The sequence below is a fragment of the Dromiciops gliroides genome, chromosome 2, assembly GCF_019393635.1.
Source record: "Dromiciops gliroides isolate mDroGli1 chromosome 2, mDroGli1.pri, whole genome shotgun sequence".
Classification (NCBI taxonomy): domain Eukaryota; kingdom Metazoa; phylum Chordata; class Mammalia; order Microbiotheria; family Microbiotheriidae; genus Dromiciops; species Dromiciops gliroides.
Genome location: NC_057862.1, coordinates 194,943,594 through 194,956,789, shown reverse-complemented (window position 1 = coordinate 194,956,789; position 13,196 = coordinate 194,943,594). Strand labels below are relative to the sequence as shown.

General features: G+C 46.1%; 1 protein-coding gene across 1 annotated transcript; it reads left to right on the top strand.

Annotated features, from left to right (window-relative positions):
- The first annotated feature begins 9,554 nt into the window (after positions 1 to 9,554).
- On the top strand, positions 9,555 to 12,855 carry ELL3 (elongation factor for RNA polymerase II 3). Its single transcript, XM_043981272.1, has 11 exons — positions 9,555 to 9,731; positions 10,010 to 10,045; positions 10,509 to 10,621; positions 10,716 to 10,905; positions 11,018 to 11,100; positions 11,238 to 11,313; positions 11,854 to 12,004; positions 12,091 to 12,133; positions 12,253 to 12,424; positions 12,625 to 12,669; positions 12,748 to 12,855. The coding sequence occupies exons 1-11, from the start codon at positions 9,600 to 9,602 to the stop codon at positions 12,853 to 12,855; spliced, it is 1,149 nt and encodes a 382-aa protein (XP_043837207.1). The 5' UTR covers positions 9,555 to 9,599.
- The last annotated feature ends 341 nt before the right edge of the window (positions 12,856 to 13,196 follow it).

The window sequence follows — 13,196 nt, the reverse complement described above, 5'->3', positions numbered from 1 at the left end:
GTGGTATCGAGGGCGCCCTGCATACTCCTTAGCCCAGGGGCGGAGAATCATTGACGAAGGGCACAGAGTAAGTAAAAAGGGGCTTCCCGATCCAGGGCGTGGGCGGGGCCTAAGGAAAATAGGCTGCGTCACGTGGCCGGGGTGGAGACATGGCGCTCCCGGAAGGGCGGACCCTCCCTGCTTCCTTGGCCAGGGAACTGACACGTGACCGGGTAGAATGGCAAAATTGCCTGGGTTAGCAGGGCAGGTCCATAGTCCGGGCACTCCGGCTCTAACTCTCTAAACCGGAGACTGAGTTTCCGGCTCTAAACCTCGGTTGTGGTTTCAGTTGTGCATTCATCCCCGACGCCTGAAGTAGACGATGGGTTCCACAGACCCTTTAAACGCTCAGATGTGTGTACCCACCGAAAGTGTTTTAGAGGCGCCCTAGGCCCCAAAGATTCCTAATTGTCAACCTACAGCAGTCTCCTGGGAATGTACTAAGAGCACTGAGTTTATTTCTCTCACGAGGCACTGGGGTAGCTGCTAAAGAAGGACGGCGATTGAGGCCTGAAATAAGTTATCATCTCTAAACTCAAAGGAGAATGTAGCCTTTTAGTCATGATTCAATTAAATAAACATTTAGGACCTACTATGTGTCTGACGTTGTGCTAAGCACTTGAGAGACAAAAAAAGACAAAAGACAGTCCCTGTCCTTTTTAAAGAGCTTATATCCTGATGGGGGAGACTATGAAAACAAATACATACAAAGTTATCTACAGGATAAACAGGAAATAATTTTGTTTTTGTTTTTGTTTTTTTGGCGGGGCAATGGGGGTTAAGTGACTTGCCCAGGATCACACAGCTAGTAACTGTAAGTGTCTGAGGCTGGATTTGAACTCAGGCCTTCCTGAATCCAGGGCCAGTGTTTTATCCACTGGGCCACCTAGCCGCCCCCAATAGGAAATAATTAAAAGAGAGAAAGAACAAGGAATTAAGAGAGGTTAGGGAAGACTTCAAGTAGAAGATGAAATTTTAGTTTATATAAGATGGTTCTGTACTCTTTCTAAGGGTCATCCAGTATCCAAAACGCTGACGTTTTTCTGTCTAAAGATTCATAAAGGCTCAGACTGAGAAGTTCGGTGTTAGAAGGGAGATGCTTGGTTAACATTATGAAGGAGGAAAAAATAACTTGCTTACTCCTAATTTCAAAGATTCAGACATCCCAACAGAGTGAAATTGAGTTCCAGGCTCTGGGAATCCAAGCTGATTTCCCCTAACTTTAGTCCTGCTTCTTCAGGTTTTTTTGGGGTTTTTCTTGGTGGGGCAATGAGGGTTAAGTGACTTGCCCAGGGTCACACAGCTAGTAAGTATCAAGTGTTTGAGGCCGGATTTGAACTCAGGTCCTCCTGAATCCAGGGCTGGTGCTTTAACCACTTCACCATCTAGCTGCCCCCCTGCTTCTTCAGTTTTAAACCTAAAACCATATTCTTCATTCACTTTTTGTCATTCCCTTCTTCACATAAACTATCAGTTGAGATTCTGACTTTATTAAAGAGGAAAAAGGGTAGAAAGGGTTCCTTTCTACCTTGCTACAGTTGGAACACCTAAAGGTGCTCGGATATAGGTGGAATGGTCTCTGAGCCCCTTTTGCCCTTTCTTCTTCTTAAGGACATTCTCTGAATACTTGGACCCTTTGTCTAAGATCACAGCCACCAGCAGCTAGAAAGCTAGGGCAGCTGAACTATGTGTGGTTCTTAAGCTGAATGGAATGGAATAAGAGAGATGAGTTGGGGAAGAACCTAGAATGTGGGGATAGAAAGACTGTCTTGAAATAGAAGAAGCCAGAGGGCAATTTTGTGGCTTAGTTCATAGGCACCATTAGTGGTGGTGGCTTGATCTTGGGGCTGTCACACCATTTTGTCTAGACAGACTTGTTCAAGAATGGAGAAATCCTCTTTATGCTGATTAGAAGTCAGTACATAGGGGCAGCTAGGTGGCGCAGTGGATAGAGCACCGGCCCTGGAGTCAGGAGTACCTGAGTTCAAATCCAGCCTCAGACACTTAACACTTACTAGCTGTGTGACTCTGGGCAAGTCACTTAACCCCAATTGCCTCACTAAAAAAAAAAAGAAAGAAAAGTACCTTTACATGTAACTGGAAAAAAATTAAATAAATGTTTGTTGGGGGGGGGGGAAGAAATCAGTACACAAATGTATGAAAGATGTTTGTATAATACCTGAAGAAAATTAAAGCCTCTTTACATAAACCAGAAACTGGTTTGATTTCATTGATGATATGGTAAATCTTGGAGGATTTGTTTATCAAACTGGCAGACAAAATAATTTTTGTTTGCCAAAGTAGCAGAAGTAGTAGGGAGTAGGGCAGGAATTTGAACCTTGCACCTCCGACTACAAATCTGCCATTTGTTCTAAGGACCACAGAGCCTGGGAGTTTGTAAGGTGAGCTACAGTGAAGTTTTGCATCACAGCAGCTAGATGTCGCAGTGAATAAGGCGCTGGCCCTGCAGTCAGGAGGACTGTGACCTCAAACCTTTACCGGTTGGGTGATCCAGGGCAAGTCACTGTTTGCCTCAGTTTCCTTATCTGTAAAATGAGCGGGAGAAGGAGCTTCTTTGCCAAGAAAGACCCAAATGGGATCACAAAGATTTGGTCCGGACTAAAACAACAACAATCCTGTGTGTAATCTGTTACAATCTAACCAGGTTCAGTATGTTATTTTGTTCCAACTGAAACCCCTGTCCCTCCCACTTCTTTTCTTTTTAGTGTTTTAAGTACAGATTTCTTTATGTTTCTCTTTGGCCAGTTAACACTTACTGGTTATCATCTTTCAGGCTGTTCATAGAGGCTTCGCCATTATGTACTATATACTTAGTGTTACTATATATCCTCAAGACACAAAAGTTCAAAAAAGAATAAAGTAAGTACTCTTTATTTGTTGTAGTTTTTTAAGGGTGAGGGGGAAAAGAACAAAGGAAAGGGGGTTGGACTGTAGAAGGAAAACCATTAGAACAAGATATCACGGGTTAAAGTGTCCTGAGCTGGTCTGCCTGAAGAAAAGCACTAAATTTAGATACAATGGAAGCCCCTGGGTTGAAGGGAGTCCAAAGAAATCCCCAGCTCTTAACCCCAGTATAGTGATTGTAGACAAGGGAATTGGGGAGGAAGAATGAGAGATCTAAGACTTCTCTGTAGGGAATGTCAGGAATAGGGAGACTGGGAGTCTGGGGATGGTGGTTGGCTGCTTATCACTTGCAGCCACAAAGACCCCAGCAGCTGTTTTCTGTCTAGGCTTCACAGCCAGTCTGGGGCACATTATTTCTAAAGTCATCACTTCCTAGTAGCTCCAAACATCTTGGTGAGATGAGGTGAGAAATCTGGTGAGGTGAGGTGAGATGAGGTGAGAAATCTGGTAGGGAGATGTATCCTGGGACCTGCACCTTGGGAGGGAGTCACTGGGCAGGCCAGGAGAAAGGACCAGGCTTTCTGCTGCTGCATTGTGTTCCATATAACCAGCTTGGACAGTGTCAAAGGGGTGGCCTGAGGAAGCAAAACAGCCCAGTGCTTAGGTGCTCTGCGCCCATAGATGCAGTTCTAGTCCCACTGGCACCTCCCAGCCCAGCTTTCTCAGCTGTTGCCATGGTGATGTCTCTGGGGTCTTAGCCTTCCCCCACAGAACTTTGCAAAGGGGTGGGGTGAACCTAGAGAGGAAGGAAGATTGGAGGAAAAAGAAATAAGGAACTTCAGGAATGGATTCAGAATCAGAAAGTAAACCAAGTGAGGGGAGTTAGCCAGAGGGAAAATATACAAAGGCAAGTAGGGCGTTTTGCCTTGTTAATGGGTTCCATCTTTTAAGAGCTCCTTCTGGGCAGCCAGGGCTGGAAAACTATCTCCACCCTCTGACTGCAGCTTAGGAAAGACATGGAACTTCCTCAGTGTGGAAAATGGATAAGAGTATAAAAAGCCCTCAGTGTGCGGTTTCCTACTGGTCTGGGTGGCTAGGACTGCTAAAGGTTCGGAAATGGCCCTCTGCCTCCCCATTCCCACTCCAACTCCCCACACCAGTCCCCAAGATTGTGCTATAGCAACCTTCCCTGCTCCTTTGTCCTGATGTGTAACCATCCCCCACAAACACACCTTACCCTTCCTGAATAAAGCTCAAACACTGGAAGGGGCCCAGATGAGTGCTTCTTCAGAGGACCTCAGACCTTCCCCTGATGACCCCAGCTCCAGCTGTGCTATTGCTGTGTTGTTCAGACACTTAACCTGCTCATCCAGCTGGTGTACCTCCTATTCCTTCTCCATACTAGGGCAAGTTGCTCCCAGTGGTTATTTCTAGATCTTGCCCCTCCACCCACCCCCAACTCCACCAGCTCTGTCAATCTCTCATCCTGCTTCCTCCAGTCTATCTTCTGCTTACTAATGCCCCACAGAACTTTGAAAACTGGAGCTCATTAATTTGGAACTATGCCCAAAGGGCCACAGGGCTTCCCATATCCTTTGACCCAGTAATACCACTACTAGGTCTGTATCCCAAAGAGATCATAAAAAAAAGGAAAGGACCCACATGTACAAAAATATTTATAGCAGCTCTTTTTCTGGTGGCTGAGAATCAGAAATCGAGGGGATGCCCATCAACTGGGGAATGGCTGAACAAGTTGTGGTATATGAATCTAATGGAATACTACTGTGCTATAAGAGATGATGAGCAGGCAGATTTCAGAAAAACCTGGAAAGCATTAAGTGGGCTGATGCTGAGTGAAGTGAGCAGAACCAGGAGACCATCATACACAGTAACAGCAACGTTGTGTGATGCTCAACTGTGATGGACTTAGCTCTTCTCAGTAATACAATGATCCAAGACAATTCCAAAGAACTCATGATGGAAAATGCTCTCCACATTCAGAAAAAAGAACTATGGAATCTGGATGCAGATGGAACCATACTATTTCTTTCTTTCTTTTTGGTGGGGCAATGAGGGTTAAGTGACTTTGCCCAGGGTCACACAACAAGTGTCAAGTGTCTGAGGCTGGATTTGAACTCAGGTCCTCCTGAATCCAGGGCCGGTGTTTTATCCACTGTGCCACCTAGCTGCCCATAACCTTCCTATTTCTAATATTTCTAGCTTAGTTTTGGGGGGGGTTTTGAGGTTTTTTCCTTTTGTTCTGATTCTTCTTTCATAACATGACTAATGCATAAATATGTTTAAAATGTGATTATACATATATAACCTATATCAGATTGCTTTCTGTCTTGGGGAAGGGGGAGGGAGAAAAAATTGGAACTCAAAATCTCATAAAAGCAAATGTTGAAAACTATCTTTCCATGTAACTAGAAGAAAATAAAATACTATTAAGATTGGGAAAAAATGGAGCACATTGTTTTCTTTAACCCTTTCCTCTGCCAAACCTCTGGTTCTCACCAAGACTAGGTTGGGATAGGGGCTCAGAGTCAAGAAGCTGGAGAGTTCTGGAGTGTCCCTCCTCCCCATCACAAGTGAACATTGCCCCACTCCCAACACAGCAGGACCAGGTTCAAGCAAGGAGCTGGGAACAGATCCCTAGTGTCTTGGGCTGAAGCAGTCTTCAAGAACTTAATTTCATATAGAATCATGGCCCCTTGTAGCACATCTGGGAGGTAAGGTACTATAGGATATGGGAACTGGGACTACAGGAGGACCCCTCTCACTTCAAGAGACATGATGTACTAGAACACAGAAATGCAGGTGAGTTAGTCATTCTCCTCAAGATGTCTCAGCACAGTAATAACACCTCACAGGCTCCATCCGTAGCTGTCTGGTAGGGGAAAAGGGCTGAGGATTGCCCAGAGGCAGGGAGATTGACCGGAAGACCTATTCAATATCCTGGCAAGTCCTGCAAGTATCTACAATTCTGAAGAGTTAGCTCTGCTCTAACCCACAGTCTTCTATTTCCCAGATTTGAAAACTTTGTTAATCCCTGGCCTTCCTCCAGCCCAGTCCATGGGCTCCCTTGCTTAGTAAACATATACTGTGTGCCTCCCTATCCTGGTGAAAGTTCCCTCACCTACCTCGGGGACCATAAGCATAGTTGGTTACTTGTGAGAAGGAAAGCAACTTCTCCATAATGCATGAACAGGACTCCCAGCTCCAAGGCCTGTAAAGAGGAGAAGGGACTGTCAAGGAAAGAACAGAGATGAAAGAGTGAGCAGTGAGATCAAAGGGCAAGGTTACAACTAATAATTTTTTCACCTTAGGGGAAAACATGATGGGGAAGGGTGTGGCAGCATCTCCTAGAAAAGGGGGTAATCCCAGAAAGTCTAGTCTTCATCTCTACAAAGAAATCTGGCTGCAGAAGAGAAGTGCCCATGTGCTTGGACACAGAATGGTAGCCTAGACCTGAATGAAGTGGCTTGATGCCCATGCCCCCTATCCCAATTCAACTCTTTGAAATACAAGGTAGAGGGGCAGCTAGGTGGCACAGTGGATAAAGCACCAGCCCTGGATTCAGGAGTACCTGAGTTCAAATGTGGCCTCAGACACTTAACACTTACAAGCTGTGTGACCCTGGGCAAGTCACTTAACCCCAATTGTCTTACCAAAAAAAAAAAAAAAAGAAATACAAGGTAGAAAAAAAAAATACTTATACCTCCCAAGTGCCTCCCTCCCACCCTCAGGTTCATCCTGATTACTATTCTGCTGATGGGAATGACAGGGTCTTAGTTACATCTAGATGATCCTTCCACCTCCCCCACCTCAATGGAAGAACTGGCAGATATTTTAATTTGATGATGATGATAACAGATAGGACTTATATGACACTTCAAGGTTTGCAAAGTGCTTTACAAATATTATCTTATTTGATCCTTACAACAGCCCTGGGAGGTAGGTGCTAGCTACCATTTTTTATAGATGGGGAAACAGAGGTTTAAGGGAGTTACTCAGGGTCATACAGCTAGTAAGTGACTGAGGCAGCATCTGAACTCAGGTCTCCCTGACCACACTCTATCCAGCTAACTCTCCAAATGTCTTCCTTTTGACACCTCTCCTACCAGGCCTCAAATTCATACCACTAAGAGACACTCTTTTGTGTCAAGGTAATATTTCCTGCAGAAAACCACTATTACGCTATTTTTTTTTTTTGCGGGGCAATGAGGGTTAAGTGACTTGCCCAGTGCTTTATCCACTTCGACACCTAGCCGGCCCTGGAGTCAGGAGTACCTGAGTTCAAATCCGGCCTCAGACACTTGACACTTACTAGCTCTGTGACCCTGGGCAAGTCACTTAACCCCCATTGCCCCGCAAAAAAAAAAAAAAAAGAAAGAAAGGAGGGAATATTTGAAATTAAGCCTTTCATATTAACATTTCAGTGCCATGAAAGATCAAGTTTATCAAATTAACTAGTTCATCATCTTAACTGACTTTCCCTAGAAAGCAGAGAACAGCACTCAGAAGGAATCACAGAATCAGAAATTTAGAACTGGAAGAGCCTTGGCCAGCTAGCTCATGGTATGAATGAGGAAACTGAATTTCCCAGAAATGAAGTCTACACAGTACAGTGGAAAGATTACTGACCTTGGAATCAGAGGACCCAGACTCAAATACAACCCTCTGACATGCTACCTGTGTGAATTTAGGCAAGTCAAATGACTTCCCTGGGCCTCAGTTTCCTCAATCTGTAAAATGAAGGGTTTGGTCTAGGTAGCCTCTGAGACCCTAGATCTATGATTGGATTAAATGACCCATATAAGATCACACTCTATGAGCAGAGGAACTGGGATTTGAATCTAGGTATTCTAATAATAATAGCTAACATTTATACAGTGCTTATTAGGTACAGTGCTAAGCACTTTACAATTATTATCTCATTTGATCCTCACCACTACCCTGGGAGGTAAGTGCTATGATTATCCTCATTTTACACTTGAGGAAATTGAGGCAAAAAATATTAAGTGACTTGCCCAGGGTCACATAGCTAGCAAGTATCTGAGATGCGATTCTAATTCAAGTCTTCCTGACTCCAAGGCCAGCACTCTAGCCACTGTACCACCTAGTTGCCTAATTCCCAAATAAGGGCTATACAACTTTGGACAGATACATTGGACTCTAAATTTGACACTTTGCAGCCTTCCTGTCTATATTTGCCCATGATGTCCCCTAATGTTTGGGATATATTCATCTCCAGTGCCATTTCCTTGGTGAGGCTTTCCTCAATCCTACAAATTACCTTGTAGCTATGGGTCTCTGTGTATTTTATATCTTCCCTAGAACAATATAACTGTAGGGTTCAAACATTTCTTCTTGTCTTTATATCCCCAGATATAAAGATGTGGAGCACAGCAAACATTTGTCGAATTGAATTTGTGAATGTCTACAGGGTGGGGCAGGAAGATCCAGGTAGGTGGAGGGCAGGGAAAAACGGGCATGAAGGTACTTGTAAGGGGACACAGAAGGCAGGAGGCAAAACACCTGGATTCCTCCTCCCTGACACACCTGGATGATTGCCCACTGACCCACCTGAAAGGTCAGTCTTAAGTCTCTCTCCACCAAGCTTCTGTCCTTTATGATCCCCAACAGCTCCACCATCACTTCTTGGCCTGGCTCAGGAATAGAGTCGTTCTCTTCTTCCACTAGTCACTTTCGAACCAGCCTGTTCTCTAGCGAAAACAGCTGAAGCTGAGTCTTGCCTTGCCGGTACAACAGGTCTCAGGTGGGGAGTGGCCTGAGCAAGGCTGGATCGTCCCCTTCTTCCCAGGCCACTCATCTCCTGTACCCTTCATGACCCATTCCGGACCTGCTTACCGGTCAGATCTACCCAGCCTGCAGCGGCGGAAAGTCTGTCCAAACTATCCCTCCTCCCTACCAACCTCACCCCCCCGGGCCCAGCAGTCGCTGCAGCCTTTGGAAAAAGTCCCACTCCTGGACTTCAGTGGCTGCTCCTTGCACTGGGTGCCGGGAAAGAGAAAAAAGACCCGTCGGGCTTTCTCACCTGGGATTTTACCGGGACGCTGAGACCAGGATTCCTGGCCTGCCATCTTCCAGCCCCTCCGGGGCTCAAGGCATTAACTTCCTGAGCAGCTTGCCCCACCTATAGTCCTCTCCTCCCCAACCTTCTGCCACGACATCAATCCCCTAGGTACGGCGCAGAAATAAAACTCCCTCGGAAGACCAGTTTTGAGACTGAGAAAAGCCAAGTGTTTTGCTCAACAGATGGCAGAAGAAACTGAAGCAGGAATGGGGATTTTGCCTAGAAGAGCTGACTCTACCAGGATCTCCGTGCTCCTCTCTACCTTCTCTTTCTAGGAACTCTTTAGTTCCTAGTTCAGGAGCGCTTCTGAATGTCCAGTGCCTCCCTGATCTCACCACTTTCAGGCCAAAAAGGTGCAAGACCTCCACTCACTGGGAGGGGTAGATTGAGGGACCAGGCATTCTACCAGACTGGCAAGGGCCCAGGAGACATGAGGGCGGAGTCTTAGGAGAGGCGGAGTCAAAACCTAGGGACTGGGCTGGGCAGGGATAGCTGGGGCTGCCCAAAGTATCCGAGACAAGCTGGAGCGGAGCGGTTATATTAGTGGTCCTCGACCTGTAGCAGCCTCGATTCTCTCGCTTCCAGTATCCCCACCATGGCTGGGCCACAGGAAGCTCTGAGCGGAAGGCTGCGGCTCTCTTTTACTCCTGGTCCACGAACCAGCCTCCTACTCCTTCGACTCAACGACTCTGCTTTGCGTGCGCTACAGGACTGTCTGCGGACACAGGTGAGAACCCTTCTTGGTCTAGATCCGGGACTGCTTCGCAATCACCCCGAGGTCTTTTTCTCGATCCTGCCCTCCCATTGAGACACAGGCTTCTCTCCAAGATCTTTAACCCCTATATCACTAGACCTAGACACTCCATATACCCTATTCCTAATCCCCGCTTCTCACTCCTCTGCGCAACCACAATTGCTGGAGACTTCTCCCGGTCCCTAAGCCTTCTATGAGCAACTGAGCTAGTCACTTCTTGGTTCTCAGATCTCCTTCCTTGTCTCCTTCAGGCCCAGCCTGTGATCACCTTCCAGGGCAACCGAGGGGTGAGTGAAGGACCTCGAGTGTTTATAATTGAAGGGTTATGAGAGCAAGAGGGCATTACTGAGGTTTCATGTGAGGGGGTCATTTTGGTTATGCTAAAAAGGTTATTGGGAATTGGAGTGGCACCACAAACCACTACACTGCCTTTCCTCTTCTGTCGAAGTAGCCTACCTGAGCCCATATTGAGGTACAAAGTTTGCCTTAGTGTAGGCACCAAGGAGCAGTGGGGGGAGGAGGATTGGGGGGGTGGGGAGTGGTAGGCAGTGAGGAAGTACCCTAGAGATTAGAGGGAAACTGCTTCCTGAGGGAGCTCAGGTCCAGCTGCATTTAATATCACTAACAAGCCCCCTGGGGACCCCAGTTCTTTGTCCCTGGCCAGTTCTGGGAGTCCTCTAAGTGCCCACTAAAGGGAAGTGATGAGCTTTAGGGAGGAGAGTAGACAATTTACTGAGTTTATTCTTTCAGTACCTGAGACTTCCTGGCCCTGCCTGTTCCTGCATCTTCTCTTTCATAGTGTCCCATTGTGGAGCAGATGGCCCAAGAGGTGGGCTGGACCTTGTTCGCCACCGATTGGGCAGGTAAATGAAAATACAAAGCAAACCAGAATGCACAGAATGGCGAATCCTTCAGATTTATTAAGCTTTACTCCCTCTTTCCTCCACTCTTTTTCAGGTCAGGACCAGGCCTGCTTCGGTGCCTAGGTCCTCTTCGAGAGCGAATTACCATCTGCTCTACTGTAGATTCTGTACCAGCATCATCTTCACTTAAGGGACATCAGCAGGGTGAAGTTGCCAGGGAAACAGGGAGCCAAGAGAGCAATGGATTGGATATGGGACCTCAACCACAGCTAGAAGTGGAAGAGGTGAGGCCAGGAGTTGTGGGATGTTACAATAAACATCTGGAGACCTAGGTATTAAGGGGCTCCAGATTGACACTGCTGCCTCCAGCCTAAGTCAGTGTCACCTCCCCACAAGGTGCTGGATCCCCTGGAGAACAGTCAAGAGGAACAGCCTATTCCAGGATCCTCAAGAGATCATCTGGCACAGTGGGCACTCAGGTACTAGGGGATAAACTAAGAGGGGCAGAAAGGGAAGGCAGTGTCAGCTTCCTCTCAAATCCCCTATAAAAAAATCCAAAAGCATTCTTAAAAAATTTAAATTCCAAATCACCCTTTCCCCCTTCCTCACACTGTAGGGACCAGAGCCCCCATCCCACAAAGGGGCCAGATCAGAGACCCTCTTCTTCCTCCAGCCAGAGGCACTTGAACATGGTAAGTGATTATTTACAGGATCATATATTTAGAGCTGGAAGAGATCTCAGAGGTCATCTAATTCAATATCCTCATTTGACAGAGGAAACTGAGGCCCAGAAAAGTGACTTAGGGTCAGAGACAGTAAATAAGAACTAAGAGTTTAAAACAGGTCAACTCCAAATCCAGGTGCCACAGTACCACCTTGAATAACTCACAGTAGCATGGTGCTTACAGAGCACTTTCTTTGGATGGACACAAACATTACCACAATTTTAGATGGGGAAACCAAGGCTCAATAACAGGACCACAGTCATGCAACTAATAGAGCAAGTAAGTTCCCACTAGTCTTCAAGGCCCTTTTAAATGAAAACTGCTTCAAAAAGTAATCCTGTGTTTTGTCTGGAGCGTTATGAACCCCCTTCCTTGGAGTTTTAGGATATAAACATGATTGTCCTTCAACTTCCAGAATTCTACTTTATGGTAGAACTAGTTGGGAAGAGGGAGGTATCTGCCAAGTCTAAGTCTGTGTTAAAGATGTGGATTTTAAACTTCTCTCAGAAGCGACACCCCTCCCCAGACATACCAGAACCAAAGGACAAGAGGCCCAGAGGTCCAAGTTCCCTACAGGAACTTCCCAACCACGATCCACAAGAAGAGGGAGAAGATTGGGAGAAAGATGACCATGATGTGAGCTCCTTAGCACAAGCAGGTAATGTTTATAGGGAGGGATGAAGGTTTCTGCAGTATACAGAGAGGGATATGACCTTTTCCTTTCATAATTATTTTTTTCACCAGGCCCAGAGCCACTGCTCCCAGGAGAAACACCAGACTACTTTCTGTGAGTCTCATTCCTTCTACACTTGTCCCTGAATGATCTTACCCCACTGCCCTGACCTTCCTGGGGCTGGGGAATGACATTTAGGAATAGTTGAGTGAGGATGACTTTGACTTTGGCAGGCAGTATGGCACCATCCACAGTACTGAACAGTGTCGTGTCTACGAGCAAGATTTTGAAGCAGATTATGCAGAATATCGGGCCCTACATGCACGTGTTGGGGCTGTCAGTCGAAGGTTCATGCAGTTGGGAATGGAGATCAAGAGAGTACAACGAGACACTCCTGAACACAAGGTGAAAGCCTTTTTAAAACAAAAAACAACAAAAAGTGACTTATTACCTATACTAAACTAAATCACTATATCTAACTCACTATAACACTATTTGGGGAGAAAAGTCTGTCTATAACAGAAGGTAAAAAAAAAAGCTTTTTACCTCCCTTTCAGAGAAGTTGAGGGTCAACTTAGGGCTTCATGTTTTTCTTACTGTTTCAGGTGCTGGAAGATAAGATAGTCCAAGAATACAGAAAGTTCAGGAAGGTATGATTAGGGCCTGGGGCAGATAAAGGGAAACTGGAAGCAAATAAGTTTTCTAAAGTATTAGCCTTGTCTTTGCAGCGGTGTCCAGGTTACAAGGAAGAAAAACAGCGTTGTGAGTACCTGCACCAGAAGTTGTCACACATCAAAAGCCTCATTCTGGAGTTTGAGAAGAACAGGGAGAGCTGAGGGACAGGAGGGCCTCAGGCCTTCTGTCTGGTGAGATGTTAATAAACAGGGCGGCTGTGAAACATGATTTAGGGGTAGCAGCCTACCACTGATCTTGTCACTGATGATAACGGGGGGGGGGAGGGGCGGGGAAAGATGGGGAGGGAAGAGCAGGTGCTGCTACAAATCCTTGAGGGGTTTGGCTCTCATTGTTACAATGATATTTACATTACCCCCCTGCGATCCAGGTTATATTGGCATAGTGCCAATCCTTCCCAGCTGTGCCCTAGCACAACAGGGTTTCTTCACCCTTGCCACAACTCTGATAACTTAAGCAATTAAAACCACCTCTAACACAGGAT